At 43.3% G+C, this 27,840-nt stretch overlaps 1 protein-coding gene across 2 annotated transcripts in view; it reads left to right on the top strand.

Moving 5' to 3' along the window:
- The first annotated feature begins 382 nt into the window (after positions 1 to 382).
- Positions 383 to 27,840, top strand: part of CALCOCO1 (calcium binding and coiled-coil domain 1) — a 40,644-nt gene continuing 13,186 nt past the window's right edge. The window contains exons 1-10 of one of the 2 annotated variants that reach the window (XM_014069912.2): positions 384 to 489; positions 3,507 to 3,549; positions 19,930 to 20,084; positions 21,394 to 21,496; positions 21,987 to 22,186; positions 23,327 to 23,485; positions 24,000 to 24,148; positions 24,897 to 24,987; positions 25,103 to 25,258; positions 26,947 to 27,201. In XM_014069912.2, coding sequence (XP_013925387.2) covers positions 19,944 to 20,084; positions 21,394 to 21,496; positions 21,987 to 22,186; positions 23,327 to 23,485; positions 24,000 to 24,148; positions 24,897 to 24,987; positions 25,103 to 25,258; positions 26,947 to 27,201 — 1,254 coding nt within the window. In that variant the 5' untranslated portion in view covers positions 384 to 489; positions 3,507 to 3,549; positions 19,930 to 19,943. Of the gene's footprint in view, positions 490 to 3,506; positions 3,550 to 19,929; positions 20,085 to 21,393; positions 21,497 to 21,986; positions 22,187 to 23,326; positions 23,486 to 23,999; positions 24,149 to 24,896; positions 24,988 to 25,102; positions 25,259 to 26,946; positions 27,202 to 27,840 lie in introns of both variants that reach the window. The other variant, XM_014069914.2, reaches the window with a different exon arrangement.

Genomic DNA, 27,840 nt, shown 5'->3' on the forward strand with positions numbered 1-27,840 from the left:
GCCCTGTTGTTGTCATCTCTGAATTTTTATGTTGTAGTTTTAGACATATCCCAGAGGATTTTGTGGGGGAAATTGCTCATAGTACTTAGGAAAATAACCTCAGAAAATATTCTGAGATGAACTCTCAGAATCGTAGATTTACCACCTTGGCAACTTGAGCCCCCTTCTCAATAATTTATTTTCCTTCCCCCTGAACTGCTTCCTATCTGAAGCCCAGGTGCTCCCTGGAACTTGGAGTCTCACTGGCACTATTTCCCCTTCTCTCGCTCGGCCTTGGAACTACCAAACCCACAATCCCAGGCGTTCTCTAGGCCCTCCCTGGCAACTTGAATCTTACCTCTTCGCTCATCTTTAATTTACGAGCAGGGAAAGAGAACTACAAATCCCGGCAGCACTTAGAGCTTCACCGGCCTCCGCCTCTTCTCAGCTGGCTTGAAGGCTGTTATTGTTGTTACTAAAAGATTAGTGGACCAGCTGGTTGCTCTCTGGGTAAGAGACGTCTTCTGTACTGGGGGAAAGGGCTTTTTCTGTTTTCTCTCCTCCTTGCTTTACCTTTGTTAATTGCTCGGAAGCATCAGATTTGGGGTGCATTTGGGGAGGGGGACACCCCTCCCTTCCTCTCTCTTGAGTTCAGGAGTTTTTAATCAACTGTACTTCTTGTCGGGACAGAAATCAAAATCAAAAAGAAGGCTGTGGATGCACAGGTTTTCACTTCTCCCTGCATGAAAGGGGAGAGAAAACGTAACGAAAGGCTTCAGTGGGCCTTTAACTCTGAACTTGCAGCACAAAAAAGCAGGCAATTGGGAAGAGCACTGGTTGAAAAAGGGAATTCCTAACCTGATTTAAGCTTGAAAACTCTTAACCTCTGTTTCACATCGATCTGCCCGTTTCCTTTATACAGACAAGCACTGTTCGGTGTTGGGACACCCCAAATCTTTTCTTCCTGTTTTAACTGCTGGAGATATTCGCTGCCTGTGATCTATCGCTCCTTCCTACTAATCTAACTTCGGGATCCATTTTGACTCCAAGAGTCTGCCCCCTCCCCCCTCCCTCAGACCACAAACCCTCAACGTAACTGCGACCAAGCTTCGAGGTTTGAACGGTTTGGTGTTTATGTGGGAGAAGGCAGGACGTGATGAGACTTGTGGCTTCTTGCAAGCTACAGTCATTTTCTTTTGTTTGGCTGGAAGCTGCCCAGTCTTAAACCGTGTGACGCCAAGAGGACGGCGTCTTTGCAGAAGAAGAGTTACAGCTCTCTTCTTCCCCCCCCCCCGAAAAAAAACCAAGGAGGAGGCTAGGAATGAAGACCCGCCTCCATTCCCTAAAAGTCCACCAGAAACCGGGAAAGGAGGGGAGGGTCTTTGCGCAAACCTCGCATCAGGCCAGCGAGGCGAAACATCTTCCCACGCCTCCGTCGCCTCTTCCCATAAGAGGCTCCGCAATCGCTAGTTAGTTTTGCTGGGCTCCTTCTCGGTCTCTGATTGGCGTTTTGTGTCGGAGAAGCCCCGCCCCGAGGTTCTAGTTGCTCCCGGGGAAAGGAATGTAGCAGCAGTGCCGGGAGCTGCCAGGCTTGGGTTTCGTGCCCACGTGGCTCGTCTGGGTCACGCGGGGGGAAGCTCGTTCCCTTGGCATGCGGTGGAGAGGAGAGAGAGACTAGCGCGGGCAAGCCCGGCTCCACCTGGTTTCATAACAGGCCTCTCTTGTGAGGGAGGTTTGCCACGTCCAAGCAGCCCCCACTCCCCGTAGTATGGAGTATGGAAGTCCAAGAGGTCTTCAGAAGAACGCCCGAATAGAATAAAATAGAATACTTTATTGGCCACGTGTGATTGGACACACAAGGAATTTGTCTTTGGTGCATATGCTCTCAGTGAACATAAAAGAAAAGATACATTTATTTATCTGAAAGGGAGGGATCTTAACCTTTAAGATTCCTCCCCCACCCTCCCCCAGCTGAAGGTTAGATAGAAAAATATCTTCTCCCTTTGCTATATTCTCAGCCTATGTAAGATCATCCCCCTATTGTAAATATAAATTATCTGCAAGGACAGGAGGATTGGTCTTTTCAGCTGAATGCTGCAGCTGAGGAGGTGACAACGAACTCTCCTTTTGCCATTGAAATAATACAAGAAGCTGAACATCTGCTTAACATTGGTTGTCACAAGATGTCGTGATACCTAGTAATTTGAAAAGGCAATTAAATTCAGAGAAGGTAATCATGAGTAATTAGGAAAAAACATCTTCAGGCGGAGTTTAATGTTAACATTCAAGAAAGACAGCATAACAGTGAAAACTGAGCCACCCAGAGTTGCATATATGAGATGGGCAGCTGTACAATTTGAATAAATAAAAAGAATGGAATAATAGAACTAATGAAATGATCAGTGGCCCCAAGTCTCTGTATTGTCATTAAATGTCAAAAATGCCAAGATGAATAAAATATGAATGAAAAAGGATTTTTCACTATGCATCTTGACTTGAATAACAAGCTGTTTCTCAGGATGGGATTCTCAACAGAAAAGTCATTCTTGTTTCTTGATACCCAATAAATGTCCATAGGATGCTACAGAACCAACAGCACACGATGCGATCATCATAGCCATTAGGCAGAATTCTTTGGGAGAAAACACTCTGTTATCCTGATAGGACATACAAATACAAATAACTTTAATACTATTAGCTTTCAAAGCAAGCAGTGTTACGCAAAATCCAGAAAAGGAATAAGCTGCAAACCAAATAAATTAAAAACATGAGATGATAACGATAGCCAAATAACTCTCAATTTCTCTCTATCTTACAAAGCACCTTTGTTTTCACCATTTCCATACAATGCTTGGTTCATAGTGGGTTTTGTACTCTAAATCTCTCATTTCTCTCTTACCAGCTCTATCCAAATAATGGTTTTCTGGGCCTTCTCAACTCATTTTTCCTATATTAGTTTTTAACTTGATTCATACTCATTCTTTCTAGATAACCAAGCTACCACAATGTACTTCTTTCGTACTGGTCACTTATTTTTGTGTTTAGTCCACATTCATTCATCACCTGTTTATCTTGACCACTTATCTTTTAGTCATGTTTTCCTATACTGTACATGCTTCTTCAGTAACTCATTCCCACAACTTTCAACTTTTGTGTTTCTACTCACATGCTCTTCTCACTTCGGTGTTACTAAAACATTCCTAGGCCGCCATTTGTCTGTCAGCAATTTTCTGCAAATAAATTTGGTGTAGTTAGCAATGTAGCATCATCTGCATACAAGTCTGTCTATATATTTCACATCCTCAACTAACATACTTCTGATGTCATCACATGCATTATTTATACATTTTGTCCACAAATGCAATCAACTATTTTTGTCTTAAACCATGCTCAACGTTGAATAAGTATTTCATATATTATTCTATATTATTAGATGTATGTTTTACTTTATAATTAAAGCCTATTTATTATATCATTCACTTTCTCTAAATCATCCATGGACATTCTCACATTTTTTTCTGTTTCAGACTCATACCACATATGCCTGGTTGATTTACAAGGAGTTTACTGGTGAGTAGTTTTGTAGTAAATTACAAAGGCATAGTGTGGCCAGTGCAAGTGCATGCAATGCTCCAGAAAATATAGGGAAGCATGACCTTGCTGATGGCTGCTCAGATTCCAGTGCATCTTGAGCCTAGGTTGTATATCAAGAGTTTGACCTTCATCACCTGACTTATTTGGCAGAATTTTCTGCTGATTCAGCCTTGGGTAACTGATTGTCCTCTGATTTCTGAGACTGGCAGTCCAATGGCTCATACTTCTCTGCCCAAAACATATTCACACAATTCTGAATGACCTATCAAAGAGCCAAAAAAGTGGTCTATATGCCACCTGCAATGCATAAAGCTACACTGCTTTTATAATTTTTTCTCAATGACATTTCTCATATCTTTTCATTTAGAATTTTACTAAATGCCTTCCCAGGCACGCTTAACAACCAATCCCCTTTACTTCTTACAACCTTTCCCATTTATTTATGGGATTTACCGTATTTACTACTACAATCTGGTATGAACTATAAGTGAGCGATGAAAATAATAAAAAAAAAATCTGGCACAGAATTCTGGCACTGATGACTCCACACGTATCAGTTTATACATGTTTTCTGGAAGAGAAGGTTTTTTACAAGTGTCTAGAAAAGTATGAAATATCTCTAGTTACACTATGTACAGTTGCAGTTTTATCGTTTTTCAACACTTTCTCGATCTTATGATTTCTTTTTCTCCATTTTTTAAAACATAGATTGTATCTATATGACTTCAATTCTGCAACGTATTACCATTTTCACTTAAGTCTCTCAAATATCCCTTCCAGCATTTTCTCACTTCAGTTTCTTCCCAAATTAATTCTTAATCTCAGTCATTCAGTTGTAGACCCCTTTGTTTAGCATTTTTAATCCATTTTCAAAAGACTATATTTTTAAATCAAAATTATTCTGCATTTCTTCTGACTCTTAACCGTGTCTAGCTTTCTTTGGACATATTCTAATTCTCTGCATATGCATTACACAGCATATTTCTTTCATCTTCATTTTTGCAGCAATCACTCTTTTGTAAGTGTGTTTTTCCAAAACGCAACGTCCTTTATGTCATAATTTTACCAGGCACTCTTCATACTACTGTTAGTATAACTCCACCTGCTTCCATGATGCAGTACTCAGTAACATTTATTTTAAAGAACACTCCACATTCCTTACATCCATATTCTGTTAAATCTACTGGGAAATTGATCGGTCTTCTAATACTTTTTCATAATGGATGCTACATTTTCTTCCTCCTATATTTTTTCCAGTCTTATTTCTTTCCCTTCTTTCATTTTCTTCCATATCTATTTTTCATCAAAACCTACTTTTAACTACCCCAAAAAATCCCTGTCCCGCATTCTGAATCCCTCCTCACTCTTGTATCCTTCACTAATTTTCTCTCAATCCTTCATCATAAATGAATAATGCTTTAAGATTTATATTCATTCCAGACATGAAATCCTCTTAACTTTGCTACCCATTCAGAACCAGGAGTTCACATGTGGTGCTTCTGCACATGCGCAGAACCTTCTGCACATGCGCAGAGCATCCGTGATGACATCTGGGCGGGTGGGCGGAGCCTCCCGCCACCACCACTACCGATTCGCCCGAACCGGGGCGAACCAGCAGAATATCACCTCTGATTCATTCCATGGATATATAAACACAGTTATGTTTAGCACTTGCATTTGAAACACCCTTATGTATTCAAAAGCAAATATGTTTAGTTCTTTTTATAAGCAGCCATTTATCAAGATCCCCATCTTCTCTGATTATCTTCTCTGAATGGCACCATCCTTGTTTCTGTAATTTGTTTCTTGTTCCAACCAAAACATTCACTTAATAGAATACTTTCCCCCTTCGTTACTTTCAATCTGAATATTGCACAAGTTTTCTTCAAATTCATCTTCGGCCCTTCCGTTATCATAATTCATTGGAGCTTACCATGCAATTATCACCAAACTCTGAAGTTTTATTTGCATACGACACATCCTAAATAGCACTATTTCATACTTTCTGACATATGTTTTAGCTCTTTCATAATTAACCTACACTTTCACTTGCATTTATTCATCAGCTGTATTCCACAGACCACTTCCTTATTCAGATCTATTGCATCCTACCCCTTCCTTAAGTTTCACAGATGTACACCATATATTGTTCCTTCCCTTTTATCATTAATTCATGTTCCTTAACACATGAGGTATGACTTTACATTCCAAGTTGCACTTTTCCTTTCCTTTGACGATGGCCATCTACCCAACTTGTAGCTATGACTTCTACCACCATGGCTTTGTACAACTTCTTACAACTATGGCTTTGACATAATATTTTTTTATTATATTTGATATAATGTTTTTAGTAAATTTCACCTAAGATGTTAACTTCAATCATATTTCTGCCCCATGCAACATTCTCTGTTAACAGTAATGACAGTATGGTACCAGTTAGTTTTGACACATTGTGATTGTATCTCATAAACACAACTAACATTTTTTTCCACTTCAAACATGCCCAGACTATTAGTACAAGCTTGAATTAGTACTTTGCAAATCAATGTGGTGTTCGCATTTCACCAACTAAGAGTGTACTGATCTACAAACAGGATGCATTTTCAAGTGCCTTATTTATTTAAATTATATAGATTTCCCAATTTTGAGGTCTCCTGATTTGCTAAAACTACAACTCCTACCACTTCTCTAACCAGCCTAACTTGAACTATTCTGAAACATGCAGGCCCAAAACATCTGGAGGCGTATAGTCTAACCACAAACACCAGATATCTATTCTGAATGCTAGTTGCCAGGAATTACAGCTATCTTGCCACTACATGTTCTGGTTTTGACTTCTTTCAAGCATATTTCATGCTTCAGATGGGGTGAAATTATGTGGCTGGTTTCATCTTAATGCTCCAGAAATAATACAGAAAAAACTAAATAGAGTCAGGTCCACATAGTTGTAGCTGTAAAGACAGGAGAATTGCATTCTCCTACCCCAGAGGTTGGCAACCTTAAACAGCCATAAAGGTTGTAACTGGAAGCCCCCCGATCAATTCTGGAGCCGACCGGAAGTCCAGTTTCCCCACCATAGAGTCTCCTCCTAGCACAGCATCCTTTTCCCCCTGCTGACTGAAAGTCTGGTTCCACCCACCATAGAGTCTCCTCCTAGCACAGCATCCTTTTTCCTCTACCTGTCCTAACCGAAAGCCCTATCAGTTATGGAGCCGACCAGTGACAGGGAGCCGCAGCAGAGGGATGAAAGAGCTACATGCAGTTCCAGAGCCGACCCTTGTCCTACCGCTAGGCTATAAATTCATTTATCTGACAATAGCATATTGTTCAGGTAAACAATCCCTAATATACCTTCTTAAGGTATGACCTCATTGGAAAAAGGCACGGTTGATATTCTTGTTTCGGCTTCCAAACGTTTCTAACCAGATATCTCTGGAAACTTGATATATGGGAAAAAGGGCTCCTCATCTCTCAGCTCTTGAAGCTGGTACTCCAAGGTTCACTGTTTATATACATGAATGTTCCAGTTTGTTTTATGTGTTTGATCTTGTGATTTACCTACACACCAAAAAAAAAAGCCCCCATACCCAACTCGGGTTTTATCCTATGTTTATCTTTAATCTCTTTGAGAGAAGTGGGCAGTTTAGAAATGTAAAATATAAATTATTGGATGGATGGTGTTGTGGCCCGCCAGCAGAGCTGGCAGCAGATTCAGACAGTGAGGAGGTTGGGGAGGAACATGGGCCAGTCCTGGAGTCTGGGGTAGGCTCTGATGAGGGCTCTATGTCAGAGGCAGAAATGGGGCCAGAGCCATATGCCAGTTATCAGCTGCCTTCAGAGTCAGACATCAGTCAGACAGATGAACAGCTGGAGCCTGTTCCCAGTGTGTGCATGTGCAGAGTTCCTTGCCAGGTTTTGTAGATATCGGCCTGGCAGCTCTCCAAGCCAGATAAGGTCTGTGACTGTAAATCCTTCCTTGAAAGACTTTGCTGGATGTGAATGAGCAGAATTCACAGTAAATTAATAAAAGGGTTTTTTGTCTGGACAAGGAGTTTGCTTCATGCTCTTGGGAAGCCTCGGTCAGAACAGATGGATGGATGAATGGATAAGTAAGTAAGTAAGTAAGTAAGTAAATAAATAAAGAAATAAATCTCATCTGCTTCAGGCAGGATTTGCTGGGATGATGATATGATGCATTTTTGCATGCCAGGTAGGCCGATTTTATCTTTTTCTTAAAGCAGCAGCCATTGCATCGTCTAGTGCTGTGATGGCGAACCTATGGCACGCGTGCCACAGGTGGCACGCGGAGCCCTCTTTGCTGGCACGCAAGCAGTCACCCAGCTCAGACCCACTGCACATGCCCGTGCCTCCTGGGAGCCAGCTGATTTTTAGGTCTCTGGTGTCGGCAGGAGACACATGTGAATGTGCGGTGAGTAGGGGGAGGTCGCAGGTGCATGCGTTGGGGGGAGGGGGAGAGTACGCATTCAGGGGGGTTTGGGGGTGCGGCACAGCTCTCCCATGCCCCATTTTTGGTGCTTCCCCAACCCACCCCCGGGCATGCACGGGTGACCATTGTTTTGGTGCTAGCAGACCTCCCTGTGAAACCTCCTGGCACCAAAGACAGGAATGGCTTTGGCTCTCTCCTAACAGAAGATCAGACCTCAACCTTGACTTGAAGTGGGGAGCCACTCTAGATTCTCATTCCCCAAATGAGTTTGCCCCTCTCAAAGGGGGGGGGGGCAAAAAGAGAGCGCCAAAGCCATCCCCAAGCTGAAATATTCCCGGCTACTTGGGAAAGAGATTGGTAGTTCTCCCTCCCATTCCATTGCAGGAGCAGTGGCCAGACTCTCAGGCGCTGCCGGGTGAGGATAACACAACTTTCCAGAAAAAGCCCCCCTCCCTCCTCCTGCTCTTCTCTGGACCTGCATTGCTAGATGGCCGGCTCAACTTCAGGCAGCTTGCAAACATGCCTGCAGGCAAGCGCCGCCACTTTCCTGGCCCCTTTCTCGGAGATTCCCACTCGGGGATGGAAGAAGAGGCAAGTGGGCTTTTTAGAGAGTTATCCTCACCCGGCAGCGGCTGAGAGAGCCCGCCTATCTGGCTACCTCTCCTGCAATGGAATGGGAAGTTGCCTGAAGTTGAGCCGGCCATCTGGTGATGTAGGTCCAGAGAAGAGGAAAAAGGAGGGGGGGTGTTTTCTGGAAAGAGGGGAGGGGGGGACAACAACCATTGCTCCTTCACTGCTCCTTCACTACTTCCCTCCCGCTGCTCCTTCCCCTAGCCATGTTGGACTTGCTTGCCCCCAACCACACTTCGTTATGCTGTTTGTTTTCATTTAGCTGCCACTCGAACTCTTCAAAGTCCAACACGGCTAGGGGAAGGAGCAGCGGGAGGGGCAGCTGGCCGTCCAGGCAGCAAATGCTGCCTTGCTCCCTTCAGCGCCCGAGCCGAACAGTCACTCTTGCGTTTCCCCCTGCCACTGCAGCTTTCCTTCTGGGGCAGCAGAGCTGCGCAGGAGGAACGCCAGAGAGAGAGAAAAGGAAGGATTAAGAATCCTTGTGCGCAGGGCCGCCACCTCTTCTTTACCATCCCCCTCCCTCTGTTTAATTTGGAATGAGTCTGAAGTGGTTTGTGGGGGGGGGGGGAGAAGCAAGGCCCCAAAATAGCAGCAGCAGCAGCAATAGCTGCAGACGGAAAGGCTGCTTGGGCACGCGGGGAGGCGGAAAGGTAGGCAGACGCGACCGGCCGGCTCCTCCTCCTCCTGCCAGCCTCACTCTGGGCAGTGTCCAGTATGGCAAATTTTCAAGGGCTGAATTTGCAAACTAAGGTGCATGGTGTGGTACTGTGCGTCTGGTGAGGACATGGTCGAGCTCGGCTCAAGCAGCTTTTGAGATTGCAAACCACTGCACCATTATTTGGGACACTGTTGTCTTCACTGGCTCTGTAGGGCAAGCCAGCTTGCGGTCCCCGAGAGGGGCAGGCTGCATGGGCAGGGCGGAGCATTTCTGTAAGGGCAGCATGCCAGCAGCAGGCTGGGCAGCTCGCTCCTCTGCGGTCCTGCCGGTTGGCATGGCTGGCTGGACAGACGCTGCCCGGAGTGCGAGGCTGCCAGGAGGAGGAGCTGCTGCCGCCTCTGCAAAAGCAGGCTATTTGTTCCGGCAAAGGTTGGTCCAAAACAGGGGGGAGGAAGCATGCGCGATAGGTGTTTGCATGCACATGGAGAAAGATTCGTGGGGGGTCTGTGCATGCACAGAGGCTGCACATTGCATTATGGGTGCTGGCACGCGGGAGTGTTGGTGTGCCGTGCGCACATACTTTCAGCACACAACAAGAAAAAGGTTAGCCATCACTGTTCTAGTGAAATTAATTTCACAAGTGGGTTTTGTTGGAGACCACGGTTGGGCTAATGGGTGGATTAGTCCTGAAGGCTATAGTTTGATTTGGCTTTCCTGGCACTCCAATTAGCCAGATGTCTTCCCAGGTGCTCAGTCTGTGAGCTCATATGCTCTAGCCCTGTCTTTCCTGCCTCGGGCAGAGAGTTGACTTGATGGCCTAGAATCAGGGTGAGCAGAAGGTAGATTTGGCTCTGCTAGTAGATCTCTTAACTTGAAGTAAAGTACCAAAAATTTCCAATTCCCGATTGGGCAACATCAACAATAGAAATGGACTTCTGGTGGCATAAAACCAGGCTGCTGAAACAAAGAAAGTTGCACCAAAGTGGATTTTATGTAGGCAAAATTAATTCAAATGCAGCCGTGTCCTGGACCTGGCATGGTGCTGAGAAACATTTACTTTTGTCTATTTCAGGCCCATCCCTACTATCATTTTGAACATCTAGTCAGTGGATTTGGGAATCATGTAAAAAAAAAAGAGTACATCCAATATGTCTGAAATCTTATTTTTCCAGCCACCTCCTTCATTCCTACTGATTTATAAAGCAAGCCAGTTATATATTTCAAATGTACATGTCTTACACACAAAGGTGTGGGTGTGCGTGGGTGTTTCATCATTTTCGTGATGGAGCTAAGCTTTCTCCTTTTTTTGGAAAAAAAAATCCCACCAATATATCAACTCTGAAGTGCTCTGCTGTACCACAGGGAAGGAAATTGTCACATTAGGCCTGCTTGCTCCTAGATCTCCTGAGTTGAAGGAGGAGAAGAATTGTCAAATGCAGTTATATTGTTGAGAAACCACGCTGGTTGCCATTACAGTTTCATGGCCAAACTTGTTAATACTTGCTGTGACCCTTTGCTTCTGTTGTAAATGGCAGAAACAAGCAGCTATTATCTAGGCCACATCCCATTGTGAGGGGCTGATCCCTTGCCTTGTTGATAGCAAATCTTTCTCATCCTGTCTTTGTAATATTATGGTGCTAAAATGCCAGGGCCGCTGCTTGGTTGCCTTCAAACAGATCTGCCCTTCATTGTGAGGTTCCAACAAAAAGTTTCATTTCCACTAAACACTACATTAAAAAAAGCCTTGAAATTACATTGCAAGTGTACATTGAAAGGCATAGTGGGGGAAAGTCTTTTTAAAGCACTTTGTAAGGTTATGAACTGCTTGGGATAAAAAGCAACGTCCTTTCTTGCTGTATGTTGGTCTCTTAAGAAAAGTTTTCACAGATTCTGGATGTTCTACAACAAAGAAAAGTTTGGGTGCCTCCCAGGTAACAACTTCCCAGGTAACAAACTTGAAGGAAGATATTTCATGCAGGTTATGTTCTGGTCCAACCCAAGCTTAAATTTATTGCCTGATGCCTTTATTTATTCTCTTCCTAAATTAGTTCAGTGTATTTCATTCGCATTTCTGCAGGATTCTGCTTTTTCTTTTGATTTCTCTATGAAGGAAAGCCTTATGATTTTCCATAATTGCTTTAAGAGTTAGAGAGGATTCAGACCTTGTGCTCTGATTTCCCACCTGGCTCATGATAGCTGCAGGTCAGGAGTGGGTTTTAGCCGGTACGCATCGGTACGGGTGTACCGGTTGGTGAAATTTAGCGTGCCTTCCCGTACCTGATCTTCCGGAGGCCCTGTACTGGAACGCTCCCTCCCCTGGCCTGTCCCCCCCCCTCACTCCCGTGCCGCTACCATGTGAGGTGCAGAGGCGCAGCCAGGAAGGATCGCTAGGAGAATACCAACTGCAGCCGAGTTGGTGGGGTGGCGGGGAGATTGTGCAGGGCTGCACTGGAGGTGTTAGGAAGGCAGGAATCGAGGCTACACCCCTGTACTGGTGAATAAAAGAATATCCCACCATCCCGGAACTGTGCCGTGAGGTAAGGGAAGCAGGTCTTAGGCGAGACCTTCCCTCCCCCTTCAGAGAGCCCATTTGGGGAGAGAGGAGGCAGCCTGGTTTGAATGCGGGCGGGTGGCAGTGCCTTCTTTGCTTGTTCGGGAGGGCTGAGAAAGAAAGGAGTGTGTGATAGCCTTCGCCCTTGGTGGCCGGGGTGCTTTATCACATGCCTCTTTTCTTTCTCTGCCTGCCCGAATAAGCGAAGGAGGTGCTGGTCCCAAACCACCCGCTCGCCTGCATTTAAACCTTCCCGCCTCCTCCTGTCTCCCGGCATGGGCTCTCTGGAGGGGGAGGAAAAGTTCTTCCCAATACTGGCTTCTTTCCTTCCCTCCTGCAGCGTCAATCCGTAGGGGGAGGGCACGGACCGTTCAGCGGTAATGGAGAAATGGAGGCTTCTTTGCCAGCCTCCCAGCTGGCAAAACAGACATTTTCACAGCGGTTGCTGAAGCACAATCCCGGGCAGTCAGTTCCGGCTCTCCCTTCCCAAGCATGTCCCGTTGCTGCTGGAACTGCTTTTGCTGAATCTGATGCGGCGGTGATGGCAAGAAACGGCTGCCAGCGATGCTCTCAGCGATGGCCGCCACACCGGATTCAGCAAAAGTGGCTCCAGCAGCAATGGGCGCGAGAGAAAGGAGGTGCAAGAGAAAGCACTCCCGCCCCCAAGGGCAAAGGAGAGCTCCTTCGCCCTCAGTATCACACGCCTCCTTTCTTTCTCCACCTGCCCAAACAAGTGAAGGAGGCACTCACTGGCTACTAAACCGCCTGCTCACCCACATTCAAACCAGCACGCTTCCTCTCTCTCTCCCAGCATAGGCTCTCTGGAGGGGGAGGGATGGTTCTTTCCAAAGACCGGCTTCTTTCCTTCCCTTCTGTGGCTGGCAAAATAGACATTTTCACAGCAGCAGCTCCACAATCCCATGCAGTCAGTTCCGGCTCTCCCTTCCCCAAGCTTTCGGCATGGGCTCTCTGGAGGGAGAGGGAAAATCCCTCCCAAGACCTCACTTGTCCTGGCGGCACCCCAGCGATAGCATCTGAGCAAGGGAAGGAGGAATTCTGGGAATTGAAGTCCACAGGTCTTAAAGCTGTCAAGTTTGAATACCTCTGGGGGTTTTTTCTCAAGGGTTAGGGATGCAAGAGTCTTGTAACTTGACAGCTTTAAGACTTGCATGAACTTCTAACATGTATAAAGGCAAAGGTTCCCCTCACATATATGTGCTAGTCATTCCCGACTCTAGGGGGCGGTGTTCATCTCCGTTTCAAAGCTGAAGAGCTAGCACTCTCCAAAGATGTCTCCGTGGTCATGTGGCCAGCATGACTAAACGGCGAAGGCACGTGGAATGCTGTTACTTTCCCACCTGGTCCCTATTTTTCTATTTGCATTTTTTACATCCTTTCAAACTGCTAGGTTGGCAGAAGCTGAGACAAGTAACGTGAGCTCACTCCGTTACGCAGCAGTAGGTATTCAAACTGATTGACAAGCTCAGCATTTTAGCCACTGAGCCACCTCGTCCCTTTGAACATGCATACACAAACACACAATAAAGTGGGGGGGAGCAGATTGAAAAGTGGGTAGCCCCTTAAGTGCAATTACGTTTTGGAAAAAAAAATTAAAAATATTTTACATGTATAAACAGAGGTTATAGAAAAAAAGATAAAGAACTGTTGTGGCCCTTTGGATCTTATTATCAGATTGCAGCTTTTTTTATCATCCCTGCTCTTTGGTCATGCTGGCTGGGCCAGATAAGAATTGTTATCCTACATATCCGGAAGGCCCCAACTTAAATGGAGACTGTTCTAATCTGACTTTTTTTCCCCCCTTCCTCCTCTGAAATAAAATCCCATAGCACAGCCTTTCCCAACCTAAGTGCTCCCCAAATTGGAGGACTTCTTTAGTTCCTCAAATTCATTATCCATGATGCTGAGCAACAAGTCCACACATTGGTTGTGTTTCTAGGCTGAGGAAAGCTGTCATAACAGCATCATTACCTTCTATTCTCAGGCTTAGTGAGTGAAAAATGGGCAGTGCTATGTACGATTTCGAGGAGGGAACCAGTTGCAGAATATAAAGAGCCCCACATTTAATCTGTATTTTTTTTGTTTTTGTTTTTTTATAATAAAATTTTATTTTATAACATATAAAAATTCCAATTTCAATTGAACAGTGTGTTGTCAGAGTACAAATCATTTTAGGAAATAAAGTGAAACAATATTCATTGAAATAATAATAATAAAAACAAAGCTATGCATAGCCAATACTTGAAAAGTATTGAAAGCAAAGCTGACCAAAAGCTAACTTGGAACTGGTTAAGATCAGGAGCACTGAAAAAAGAAACAGAAGGCTTTATTTTGGCAGCTCAAGAACAAGCCTTAGCCCCAAACTGCATGAAGGCAAAAATTCAACATGTTACCACCAACAGCAAATGTTGCCTCTTTAATGAGAAAGACGAGACAGTCGACCACTTGATCAGTGGGTGCAGCAAAATTTCACAAACCTGCAATGCCACGACCGTGTTGCTAAGATCATTCACTGGAAATTGTGCCAAAAGTTTGGATTAGAGTACAGCAAAAACCACTGGGAACATCAGGTTCAGAAGGTTTTAGAGAATGAGAAAGTCAAGATCTTGTGGGACTTCAGAATTCGGACTGACAGGCACTTGGCCCACAACACACCTGACATAACAATAGTTGAAAAGAAAAAAGTATGGCTGATCGACATTGCAATACCTGGAGATGCACGAATTGAAGATAAACAGCAAGAAAAAATCAAAAAGTACTGGGACTTGCAAATTGAAGTTGAGCGACTGTGAAAAAGAAATTGTGTGTTGTCCCGATTGTAATTGGAGCCCTTAGAGCAATACCTAAAGGGCTACCTTGCTATTTCAACATTTTAATTTTATCAGACTTGAACATTCTGATTCCACAAAAAACCTTGGAACAGTTTATATCCTCCGACGTTACCTTAACAGTTCCTAGGTCCTTGGTTAGGACTCGAGCTGTTGAGCTACCAACCAGCCCCAAAGGCTGTGAATCTCACCAAAGACTAACCATATATTAATAATAATTTTTAACCAAGTTAATATATCTTCTTTATATTACTGATCCTTCCATATATTTCCTTGTTTCTAACTCCTGTTTTTATCAGCTAGCCACTGATAAAATAAGTCCCAAGTCAAAAAATATTCCGTTTCTTTCTTTTCCTTAAAGTGTTAGCTTATCCATTTCTGCACATTCTAATATTTTTCTAATCACATCTTCATCTGTTGGGATCTCTTCACTTGTCCATTGTTGTGCAAATACTATTCTCCCTGCAGTCAATTCATGTAAAATCAGATTTAATCTGTATTTGTTATTGGCACCAATTAAGCAAGCTATAAGAAAGCACAAGCTCCACTGCATGAGGGTTTTTTTTCCTACCAGTCTCATTCTTGTACCAGCAATCTTTGTTCAGTGACTGCCTCATTTAGCAACTGTTCAAAGTTATGACGGCAATGAAAAAGTAACTTTGCGACCAATCCTCGCAAGGTCTGTAAGCAAAGGAAAGCTGAAGTAAGACTGTAAGAACATTTATGATTTCACTTAGCAATCACTTTACTTAATGGCTGATTTGGAAGGCTGAGTCAACCCTGAGCCGGTGAGATTTGAACCGCTGAACTGCTGATCTAGCAGTAGCCTGCAGTGCTGCATTTAACCACTGCGCCACCTTGGGAAAGAATAATATTACTAATAGATGAAGGATTAATAAACTTTGGATGTGGTTTCTCATCCTCTTTCCACGTGGTGGTATAATTGTAGGGGGGAAAACCTGCCATTGGTTTAGAGTTTCTTGCTTTTCCTCAGGCCATCTATAGATAGGATTAGGCCTCTATAAATTCTGTAAGGGACGCGGTGGTTCAGTGGGTAACACGCTGAGCTTGTTGATCAGAAAGGTTGGCAGTTCAAATCCCTAGTTTGAACTGCCAGAACTCCCCAGAACTAATAACAGAGTCAGCTCCTGTTATTTGTCCCAGCTTCTGCCAACTTAGCAGTTTGAAAGTATGTCAAAATGCAAGTAGAAAAATAGGAACCACCTTTGATGGGAGAGTAACAGCATTGCATGCGCTTTCGGCATTTTGTCATGCCAGACACATGACCACAGCTGTGACCTCTTCGGACAGCACTGGCTCTTCGGCTTTGAAATGGAGATGAGCAGCACCCCCTAGAGTCGGGAACGACTAGCACATTTGTGCAAGGAAAACCTTCACCTTACAGATTCTGTGGCTGTTTCCATACATAGCATGTAAGCAGCCCAGAGTCATTGACTGAGATGAGTAGCTATAGAAAATGATTAAAAAAATAAAATATAAATAAATAAATTCATGTTGCTCCAGGATCAGATCTGTATCACTATAATGTTCCTACTTAACAGCCCAGTAATTCATTTCTGACTCAAATGTAGTGCAGCTCAAAACTTGCAAGTCCAATTTTATCCCACTGAAATGCAGGGAGGTTGGGGGGAGGGGGGATGACACGGGAGGTGTTTCCCACACACACACACACACACTGGGTCTTCCTGGTGCTTGTTCTCTATTCAAATACCATCTTCGCGTCCATGGATCAGTGAAAGGGCGAGCGCAAGAATGCTGCTAGAGTGGCCCTTCTGTTTAATGAATTGCTGCGATGTTTTTCTAAAGCACCAAATTGGTGAAATTGGAGGGGGGAGTGAGGGGGTGTTTGCTGCCGCCATTTTTTATGCTCTCCTCTTGGAGGAAGGGAGGGAGCACTAGTTGCTTATCTGGCTTCTCAATGTCTTGTGGCAATAAGAATGATCGCAATCTCAGTATGAAAGTGTCCCTCAGGGGTTAGGGAGCGAAAAAGATGACAGATCTATATTCAGACTTTTTATGCAAATAAGAAAAAGAAGGTTCCAGAGCTGTTCTCTTTCAATTTCATTCTCTCTCCTTCCCTTCTACATCCATCCTCTGAACCATTGGCTCTCCTGCTATTTTTCCCTGAACTCTGCAGCACTCCCTTTGCTGAAATTAAGCCATTGTTCTTATGGCTCTGAACTGCATTGGCTGACAATTTTTAAAACCTCCCCCCCCTCCTCCTTTCTGCTGCTTCTTTCCATCATTAACTAGACTGTAAGTCCCTTGGGGACAAAGATTTTTCTTTTTTATGTACCTACTCTCTCTCTCTCTGTGTGTGTGTGTGTGTGTTTGTGTGTGTTTGTGTGTGTTTATTTGTAGATTTTCACAGATGTAGGTATGCTGGTCTTGTATTTGGGTCTTTTCCCATTGAGATTGTCTTGGCAACGTTTCGGCAAGGTCTCACTCGCCATCTTCTGGCTGGGTTTGGGGCTTAAAGCATAGTCGGAGCTGCCGTCTTTCTATAAATCTTGTTGGGGGTGTGTGGAGTTCTGGCTTTGTTTCAGTAAGTGGAATGATTGGTTGTGTGATTGTATCATGATTGGTAGATTGGTGCTGGTTGGTGCTGGCTGTGTGTCCGTTGTTTTATGTTGTAATGGCCTGGGTGGTGGGTGAGGCTCGTTTGTTGACTAGGGCTGGTTTCCAGATGTCTGGCAGGCGGGAGGCATCGTCACGTATAATCATGTTGTGGGGGTGTTTCTCTATTTCGATGGCTTCCATAATTATTCTCTTGTTGAAGTGTTCAGCTTTGGAGATTAACCTGGTTCCTTCAAAATTAATTTCATGCCCTGTAGCTTTAAGGTGCTGGAAAAGGGAGGAGGTTTTTTTCTTTTTTTCTTACTGCGTTCTTGTGTTCTTTTTTTCTTACTGTGTTCTTGTGTTCTGCGATGTGTGCATTTATTCTCCTGTTCGTTTGTCCTATGTATGTTGCAGGGCAGATTTTGCATGGTATTTCGTAGACTCCTTGGTTTTCTAGCTGGGTTTTGTCTTTGGGGTTTCTTAAGATGTTGGCTATTTTTTGGTCAGTGTTGAAGGCTGTCTTGATATTGTGTTTGTGGATAATTTTGCTGATTTTATCTGTGGTGCCTTTGATGTAAGGGAGGAGGGCAATGCCATTGTCCTGTTCTGTGTCTCGGTTTTTGGGGGGAGTCTCCCTTTGGATTAGGTTGGTAATTGTTTTTCAATTAAACACCCCCACAACATGAATAAACGTGATGATAGCTCCCGCCTATCAGACATCTGGAAACCAGCCCTAATCAACAAACAAGCCCCACCCACCACCCAGGCCGTTACAACACAAAACAACGGACACACAGCCAGCACCAATCAGCACCAATCTACCAATCATGATACAACCACACAACCAATCATTCCACTTACTGAAACAAAGCCAGCACTACACACACACACACACACACACACACACACACCAAGATTTATAGAAAGACAGCAGCTCCGGCCACACTTTAAGCCCAAAACCCAGCCTGAAGATGGCGAGTGAGACCTCGCTGAAACGTTGCCAAGACAATCTCAATCTTACACGGGAAAAGACATACCATGTAAACTGACGGTGTGGTATAAATAAATCATTACAACAATCAATAATTAACCGAGGTATCCTGGTGATGGAAAAACAATCTGCAAAGATTAAGAAGGCCATCCTGGCTCAGTCCCTTTCCTATTGGCTTCCATCCATGTTCCATTGTACATACGCTGCCACTCCTAATGCTTATTCCTATTTCCTTTCCTGTAAAAAAAAAAAAACCCTCTCCAAAATTGTTAAACACTCTTTGTTGTTTCAGAAAAAGAACATATACTTTAGGACCAGAGTATGTGAATTAAACACATTCATGTGTGCAGTAAGCAGTTTCATGCAATTACATAATTTGATTTGTGTCTCCCATCTGTAAGCAATACTGGGCAAAAAAATGCTTGCAAAGTTGAGGATAATGCCAGGGAAAATATTAAGATGAATGACAAGTGGGTAGATGTAGTAGACTCTTCTATATTTACTTTTAGAGCATGCACTTTCACACATACCCAACCTACCCTTACCTATGCCCAGCAGAATAGAATTCTCCACGAATAATCAGAAATAATATGAATTTCAGCTTTTTCCTGATACATTTTTTAAAACCTATAGATACTGTATAGATCAGTGCTGGTGAACCTTTTTTGGCTTGTGTGCCAAAAGTGGGAGGAGGGAAAGGGGGGTCATGCGCATGCATGCCACAGATGTGCGTGCTTTCCCCCTCTGTGCGCAAGACCAGTGCTCCCCCCTGCTTTTTTCACGCTTTTTTTGCCCTCCCCAGGCTCCAGAGGCTTCCTAGGAGCCCGAGGAGGGTGAAAATAGCCTCCCTGCCCCCCCTGGAGGCCCTCCGGAGCTTCCCTGAAGCCTCCGGAGCATGAAAAACCAGCCCTACGGGCAAACCGGAAGTTCAGAAATGGACTTCTGGTTTGGCCATAGGGCTGTTTTTCGCCCTCCGGAGCCTTCAGGGAAGCCTCTGGAGGGCGAAAAATGGCCTCAAAAGAAGGCCGAAGTCAACTGACGGCAATGCCTCGCGTGCCCTAGCAAATGGTTCCATGTGCCACCCGTGGCATATGTGCCATAGGTTCGCCATCACAGGTATAGATTATAACTACAGATGTCCTGTTCTCTTCCCTGATGAGGAGATGATAATTTCCTGTCCTAAGACAGATTCCTTTTTCCTATATTTCTGCTCCAGTTAGCAGTGGCTGCCTAGGATTTTCAGCAGGAAGAAAGGCTTTCCTCCATTCTGCTACTGAAGGTGGCAGTGCTTGAGTGGTGGCCTTTGTCAACCCTGTTTTGCTGCGTAAAACTAGCCTTGCTCATATTTCAGGTCATGTCCTTAGACGCATTTGCAGGGAAGCCAGTAGAGCAAGTCTTTGGGGCAGAAAGGTAGGTCTCCCATCTTCAAAGAAAGAACAGAACTATTTAATTAATCAAAGCAGGGCTACCCTATGACATCATAAAGTAAGTTAAATAATATGCATTGCAAAAGACATCCCTTCTTCAACTAAGGGCAGAATGTAAAACAATTCAGCTGCACAACAAGATGGTTTGCCCATTAAGTGCCCCTCTGGCTGATTTAGCACCAAATCATATTTCTTGCATGATCAACTGCTTCCATTTACTTTACAGCCCAAGTGACTAAGATGGAAGAGGTGCAGTCCCACCCCAGCGTAGTTTTCCTGAATGTGGCCTCAAGTTACATACCCCACGCCAAGGTGGAGTGCCACTACAATCTGCCACCTGGCATGAAGCCATCAACCAGAGATTGGATCGGGATCTTTAAGGTACTGCAAATGGGGACAAGTGGGATGATTATGTTTGAATGCGTAAGGTCACATTTCAGGAGTTTTGGAGAAATTATAATCAACTGTATATGAACACCACACATTTTGTTAGCTATTATTTTTACTATTTGCAGTTCTGACAGCACCCAGGAACTGTACAGTAAAAAGCTGAAGCCTCATTCAAATCCAACTCCTCTTGTATGGAAATGGACTTTTTTTTTTCTCAACAACAGCATTCAAAATAGGAAAAAACCCACAGACAAGATTTTCTGACCGTCTCTCGTCCAAGTACTAAACCAAATCTAAACATGTGTAGCTTTCCAAAACCAACCAAAGTTGATTGGTGGTGCCATCTAGCTGGGTCCTTCATATTTACCAGGAGAATATATCTTCCTTCAATTAAGAAGATATGCGTTCTTCTGCTCATAATCAAAACATCCTGCAAGTTGAAAGATAGTACAGCTCAGCTAGAACTTTGCATTTTCAATGTTCTGATTTCCATATATATATATATATATATGTGTGTGTGTGTGTGTGTGTGTGTGTGTTTTATTTGTGCTGATAAATAAAATAAAAAATCATATATATATATATATATATATATATATATATATATATATATATATATATATATATATATATATATATATATATATATATATATATATATATATATATATATATATATATATATAGTTATGAATGTGTGTGTATGTTCCAGCATAACTCTGGAACGCCTCAAGCAATTTCAACCACTTGGTACACAGATGACTTACTCTCTGGAAACAAATACTGTGGGGGTAAGACACCCCTAACACCCCTGGAGATATGAATTCTGTTAACGATACAACCTGTTGTGCCTTCAAATGGCTTCTACTGTAATGCTGTAAAATGGCTTCTACTGTACAGTGCAGTGGAGTTGCCATGGTAACGGCTTCACAGTACTCCAAATGAGGGCTCCCTCTGGTAAGGGGGAAAATTCAACATTAGAAATTGGTCTGGACATTTTCCCCCTATAAATAAATACCCGGACAATGCCGGGTTATCAGTTAGTAATTCATAAAGAATTCTATTTATTTATTAAATGTATATGCTACCCATCTCACTATCAAGCAACTGGGCAATTTTCAACATGATAAAAACAACATTATAAAACATTAAAACATTAGATGATTAAAATTAACAAAAGGGAGCTAGGATAGGAATTTTGGTTCCATCCAAAATTGTTGAGTTTGCAATGGTGGACCTTCAGGGAGAGTTACACAAGTACTACATCTTCTAATGCTACCTTTCCCATTCCTTGCCTCAGGTGGATGCTTCTTCGGTACGTGACTATTATACCTTTGTGTGGGGCATAATGCCAGATGGTGGAGCTTCTGAAGGAACCCTCCATTGCAGTGTCCAGTTCCAAGGTAGGCATATTTCGAGTGATTCAGAGCAGATTCATCAAAGAATACACGGCTAAATGTTTTGAGTAACACTTGAGGAATGACTTCCTGCCCAAGCAGAATGGTGACACAAGATAAAGTAGATAAACAGAACAACCAACCTTATTGAACTTGATTTCAGCAATCTATCTGGCCTGCCCTTTCAAAACAGCTACTCAAAACAGCTTAGGGAGAAGTTCATGGGAGATAATAAAATGGCCCAAAGTGCTCAAATCAATTCCATGCAGTGAAACTGGGAGCAAAATAAAATGCCATTTTGTACTAAAAGCAAAGCAAAAAGTTATTTAACTTCATCAGAAATTAAGAAAAGAGAATGTTAATCGAAACTGAGATCCTAATTTCCTACCTCTGGTTTTCCTTCTATCTGTGACTCATTAGAAGCCAAGCAATAAAAGAAAGCCCCATATTCAGAAGTCAGAAAAGTAATACAGTAAATATATTTGTCCTTTCACAGCCAGCTATTTACCTAAGCCAGGACCGCAGCAATATCACTTTCGCTATGTGGATCGCCATGGGGAGGTGCGTGGCCAAAGTTGTTCTTTCCAATTCAGCGAACCCCGTCCCATGGATGAACTCGTCACTCTAGAGGAGGCCAGCGATGAAGGAGGAGGAACTGACATGCTGCTGGTAGTTCCCAAGGCCACTCTACTTGAGGTAGGATGCTCTAAGCAACCCTTAGTTCTTCCTGTAAGCCAACATTCTTGACCCTAAAGCCACTTGAGGTGTATTTCTTTCCTTGAGTATAATTATTTTTTCATGACTAGTTGCTTGCTGCCTAACTATAGCATTCAACTCAGCTCAGGAAATTCTACATTCAGGCTTTCACTCAGCTATGAAGTGCTCTAGATTTTAGGCCTGTTTACATTTTTTCAACCCAGCCTATTTTGTGAGGTTATTGTAGACATTCTTAGCGCCCTCTAGAGAAGGGCTGGCTTAGAAATAAATTGCAACAAACTCAATGTTTCCTGGTTTTAATTCTGTTCCATATCATCTCTAATACAAAGTGAATGTTATCATTTCCATATTAAATATACAGTATCTTCTGATATAATTAAAGGTTAAGCAATACCAGCAATGAGAGAAAGGTCCTATCCCTGGTGATTATTAGTGGAAAATATACTGGTTGCTTCCTTTGAGTCAGCATCTTCATTTTCAACATTCAAATTTGGAGATATATCATGGCACAAATTAAAGCCTTGACCTATGATCTGATGTTTTCCGCAGTATTGGTGTCAGACGTTGGTCTTCTTCATGTGCTTGGGCTCCAACTTCCATTCACCTCAGCTAACTTGGCTAGCAATCTAAAAAAGTAGTCCAACAACATCTCTGTGCCCAGTCTGTCCTCCTAAAGTGCCAAAATGAATGAGATGGAGCAAGAGTTTTAAGATGTCCTGGACTATCCATTCAATATTAAATGGCTGACCTTCTGCTTTCATCAAGCCAAGATAGCAGAGTTTTTCAGCCTTCTGGAATTATGCCAGAACCATTAAGATGCTACTGAGACATTCCTTTTTTTGGCTTCGCTGTATAAAAAATTAAGTATCTGAAGATTGAGATAAATGCTTTTCCCTGGCACGTTGAGCTTTCCTCATGCAAAGCTATTTTGTAAAAGCAATGCAGCATACAAATAGCCTCGAAATATTTCAGCCTGGAAAGATGATGCCATGATTTAATTTTTAATCAGCTTTTAATCCTAGGAGAGCAATCCAAAGACGGTAAAATTCAGCCCACTGAATGAATGTGTCCTCTGACTTTGTACTTCGGTACAGTATCTCTCTCTCTACTTCCCCACAGACTCAGCTGGAAGAGAGCCGTCAGGAACAAGGAGCCCTGTTGCGCGAGTCCTGCCGCCTGAAGGAAGAGGTTCAAGAATTGAGAAGCCGCGCAGCAGATCTAGAAGCAGCACTTAGCTCCTTACGTGATGAGCACACCAAGCTGGCTGCACAATATAAGGCAAGGCAGAAAGCAAGGTTCTGCAGTAGGACTTACCAGCTCTTCCAGATCCCACCTCTTCCCAAGCTTCAGGAAAGGTGTTGTGTTCCCCTCATCTTACTAAGCAAAAACTCAGGTGGCCACAAAACTTTGTGCAACATCTGATTCCAAGCCTGAAGCAAGATCTGGGTATCCCTTCTGTACAGAGGGATGCCCCTCTGCCTTAATGCTTGCATCAGATTAGTTCGCATGCATGCGGTGCTTAGTAAAATGTCTGCAAAACATGCTTCCATATATCAGGTTCAGGAGAACATTAGTAGGAAAGGTGTATGTCTCCATCTCATACTTTTACGTCTGGTTGAGCATTGTGAGAAATAACTATTCTGGATCAAAATGAGCCTTACTTTCATCCAGTAGGGTTATTCATATGATGATGTGTTCAATTTTGTCAGCAAAACTAGCTGCTGGTTTTTATTTTATTTTATTCAAATGTTATAGACATCACTCACATTTCTTCCTCTCTACCCTCAACCAGGAATTGTCAAATTCTTACACAGAAATCTCCAAGCAGAGAGATACTCTAAGCATTCAAGAAACTGAACACTTGGCCCGAATCCAGGAACTGGAAAGTGATATCCAAGGGATTGGAGAGAAGATGCTTCAGAGGGAGACGGAATTAGACAGGTCAAAGAAAGCATCTCAAGTACAATCAAAAGGGAGAGAGGTGATGGGAGGGAAAGAAGGAGGGAGAGAGAGAGAGAGAGAGATGGGAGTGGGGGGGACAATGTCTCTGAGCTACCAATAGGCAATTAGTCCTGTTGATGTTCTAAGAACTCATATTAACTCAGATATTCAAAGTTTCTAGGAGCAACACAGCCGGAGAGTATCAGATTGGGGGGAATCAGAATCATCATGGAATCAGTTCTCTGTGCCATTCTAACTCAATCTCAAGGAATTGTCCCAGGATTTAATATATTGTGTCCTAGTTTCCATATCTTTGGTTTTATCAGCGGATATCCATTATCATTCAGATTATGAATTAAATGTAGATGGATGAAGTATAGGAATGAAGGAAATTTAGGAATCAACATTGATTTTTACATTGTTTGTTATAAGCCCACTCTCAGTGAATTAGATTATGTTGGGGAATGTTTTCGTACAGAGAAGCTGATCTATTTAGTAACCTAGTGATGCCTTGAAATTAATAGGCTGTGGCTAAAGCATCATTTTGGAATTAGGCTGCTGGGCTAGTGGATGCTCATGCTATATTGAGGATAATGCAAAGATGGAACTAAAGGGTTGCTTCTAAATAGGTACGGTAGGTAGGTAGATGTAGAGACAGAGAGACCTATTTTAGAGATCCTCTGAGTAGAAAGAGTACAGTGAATATTCCTCACACATTCATATACTTTTTGGATCATTTCTGCTACAGGGTGAAAGATACAGTGAAATCACTTCTGAGGGAGCAGGAACACATCCACCATCAGCTCAAAGAAGAGAATGCTGAGAAAGAGCAGTACCAGGTGAGCATGGAGCAACAGGTTTGAAAAGAGGGAAACAAAGAGGAGCAGGAAACCAGAGCTGGCATCGTTAGCCAAGCAGCTGGCATGTTGGAAACAAGTCTTCTCTCCTCTCCAGGTCAAGCTGCAGGCTTCCAAGGAGGAGAGCCGTAGCCTGGCCTCCGACTTGCAGGAAGCCAAGACTCGTCACGGCGAGAAAATCTCTCAGGCTCTCATGCTGCAGGAAGATATTCAGAAGTTGCAGCAGAAGCTGGCAGCTGCTAACCGCCGCACAGTAAGTACTGTCAACTTGCAAACCAATCATGGTCTGCTCTTGAGTTGCCATGGGCAGGAAGGGGAGAGAACTGATGGAGTAGTTCAACAGCCATGTTCAGAAGCACATTCCATGCATACCTTCCTCAACTTTGGATCTCAGATTACCAGAGCCGGTCTGAAAGGCATGGTTTTTACAGCCCACGGAAGTGCCTCATTGGACAATGTGATTAATGACACAATCACACTCTGGGAGGAGGGGGAAAACAGTCACAGTTGAACTGTAAATCACGTGTAGCAGAGTTGACCTCAAATGGGAACAGTGCTGATGTTACACCTAATAAATAATTGGATTTCTTTTGAAATTTGGCTCAAGGCTCATGAGTTAATTAGGGCATCCGTTGGAACCCTGACAGTACCCGAAGACTGGAAGCCTCTAGGAATATTAAAAAAAAGGTTATCAAGTCCAGCACGCTCTCTCTAATGGTGTCTCTAATGGGATGATTTTGGTGTTCTCCCAGAACTTCTCAAGACACCCAGTCTTGATAACCTATCTCCAGCACCTAGTAATTTCTGTCCTTATGCAAGGAACCCCTTTTTGCCTATCCTAAATGCAAGTAACCGTCTAATTTCCTTGAGTATGGAGCCTTAAATGGCCATCCAGTGGATATCCCTAAACCAGTGGTTATGCTATTTCCATTACCAAAAGAAAGGTAGTAGTTTACAACAAGAAGCGATCCAGAATTTCAGGATGATAGTTTAGACCAGTGGTTCCCAAGCTTTTTTTGGCCTTGCCCCACCTAAGCATCTCTAAAAACCTGATGCCTCCCATGACATATAATTCTTACTTTACTTAAAAAGTGAACTCTACTCACAGGGAGGATGCCTAAAAGGCCATTAACTTGGTTTAAACAAGGTTCAAATTGCCCCCATTAAAAATCAAATTGCCCCCCTGTGGGGTGTGGGGCCCATATTGGGAACCACTGATTTAGATTGATAAAAAACAAGGTTGAACAAGCAAAGCACAGATCAGGACATGTCATAGGCAAAAAATCTAGGGTGATGTTGCTTCAGGCCCAACCCTTTTTCTCCAAACATCTTTTGTGGAAGAAGATACATGTACAAAATGGCACCAGTTCTACTGGACACTTCATGAATTAGTTTTTAAAAATTCTAATAGAAATAAGATATTTAATTATGGGTGAAGTCCTTTAAACCCACAGACTTTGTTTTGTAAATAGTCTTGGAACAAAGTTACAGCCAACAGAACTGGTTTCCTGTTAGAGAACAAGAAAGAACTGATGAAAATCAGCCAGCTGTGATCTAGGAAAAACCACTTGTTCTGTCAGGACTTGCAGGGCAGAGGAGTGGATGGGTGGGAACCAGAACCCAGGGATTTATTTTTATCCCAGGCAAAGAAACTAGATCAATATCTCTCTTTCCAAAAATCAGGAAAGGGGTTTTTTTGTACAAGAATTAGGTTAGAGCTTGAAAACATCAAGTATTGGAAGACACACCATCCTCCAGAATCCATGCTTGTACTTGCTGGGACAGATTTCCCACTTCAGGATTAGAAAGTTTGTTGAATCCTAATGGCTGCTATTATAGTCCATTTATTCTCTTCCTGGGGCTCTCCTAGTACCATAAAGGTTGGACATGGCCTCTCCACCTTCCCTTGGCCCTCTTCCTCTCAGTCCTCTCTCTTTCTAGGCACAGATGGAGTCCTTGTGTGAACAGTTACGCACCACACAGGACGTTCTGGCTGCCAGCCAGCAGAAAGTGGCTCTTTTAGGGGAAGAGCTAGCCAGTGTGGCCTCCATCCGAGACCGCACCATCTCTGATCTCCACAAGAGCCGCCTTGAGGCAGCTGAGGTGAACATCAAGCTTGCTGACATGACCCTCAAGTGGAAGGAAGGCAAAGGCCAATGGTGGAAGGAGAAAGCCATGCTGTTGCAGAATGTAGAGGTATGTGGGACACTTGTGCATGTGATCCCCCAAATCAGTTGAGCAAACTTCTGTGAGGTTTTTTTTTTTTTTTTGTCTTCATCATTTATGTTCCTTCTGTCTTGTGGGAAGTCTGCACCATGCATGTGGAAGCCTCATATCATTTACCTTCTCAGCAATCCAGGGCTGAGATTTAACTGAGAGGGAGCAAATGGTCTAGAATTATCTATAATCAAGTGGCATTTCGACACCAGATCCCCTTCACACCTAGTCCAATATTTTCAGCACTATAAATAACACTACCTTCCCCAATCCACATAAGCATTGCCTATTTTCTTTGTAGTAGAGAGGGAATGAAGCAAAAGGATCCTGACATCCATTGATGCAAACATGGATCTTTTTATTTTGGATTGAAATTAATCTCTGGGGAAGTTTTTTAATTAGTTGTGCATGCAGAAAGAACAAAATCCCAAAGCAGTTGAATTGCCGAGATTGAATGTTTGGGAGTTTCAAAAGAAAAAGAATGATATGGCTTTGGACCTAAATTATTCTGAATTTTAAAGAGATAAAAGAGAATGTTTGTTTGCTCAGGGTTGAACTGTGGGTTCTTGGTGCTCTCTCATGCTGATGATGTCACCTAGTTTGGTAACAAAAACTGCA

The sequence above is a fragment of the Thamnophis sirtalis genome, unplaced genomic scaffold (assembly GCF_051295495.1).
Source record: "Thamnophis sirtalis isolate CommonGarterSnake01/CBP01778 unplaced genomic scaffold, rThaSir2_p1.2 scaffold_3, whole genome shotgun sequence".
Taxonomy (NCBI): Eukaryota; Metazoa; Chordata; class Lepidosauria; order Squamata; family Natricidae; genus Thamnophis; species Thamnophis sirtalis.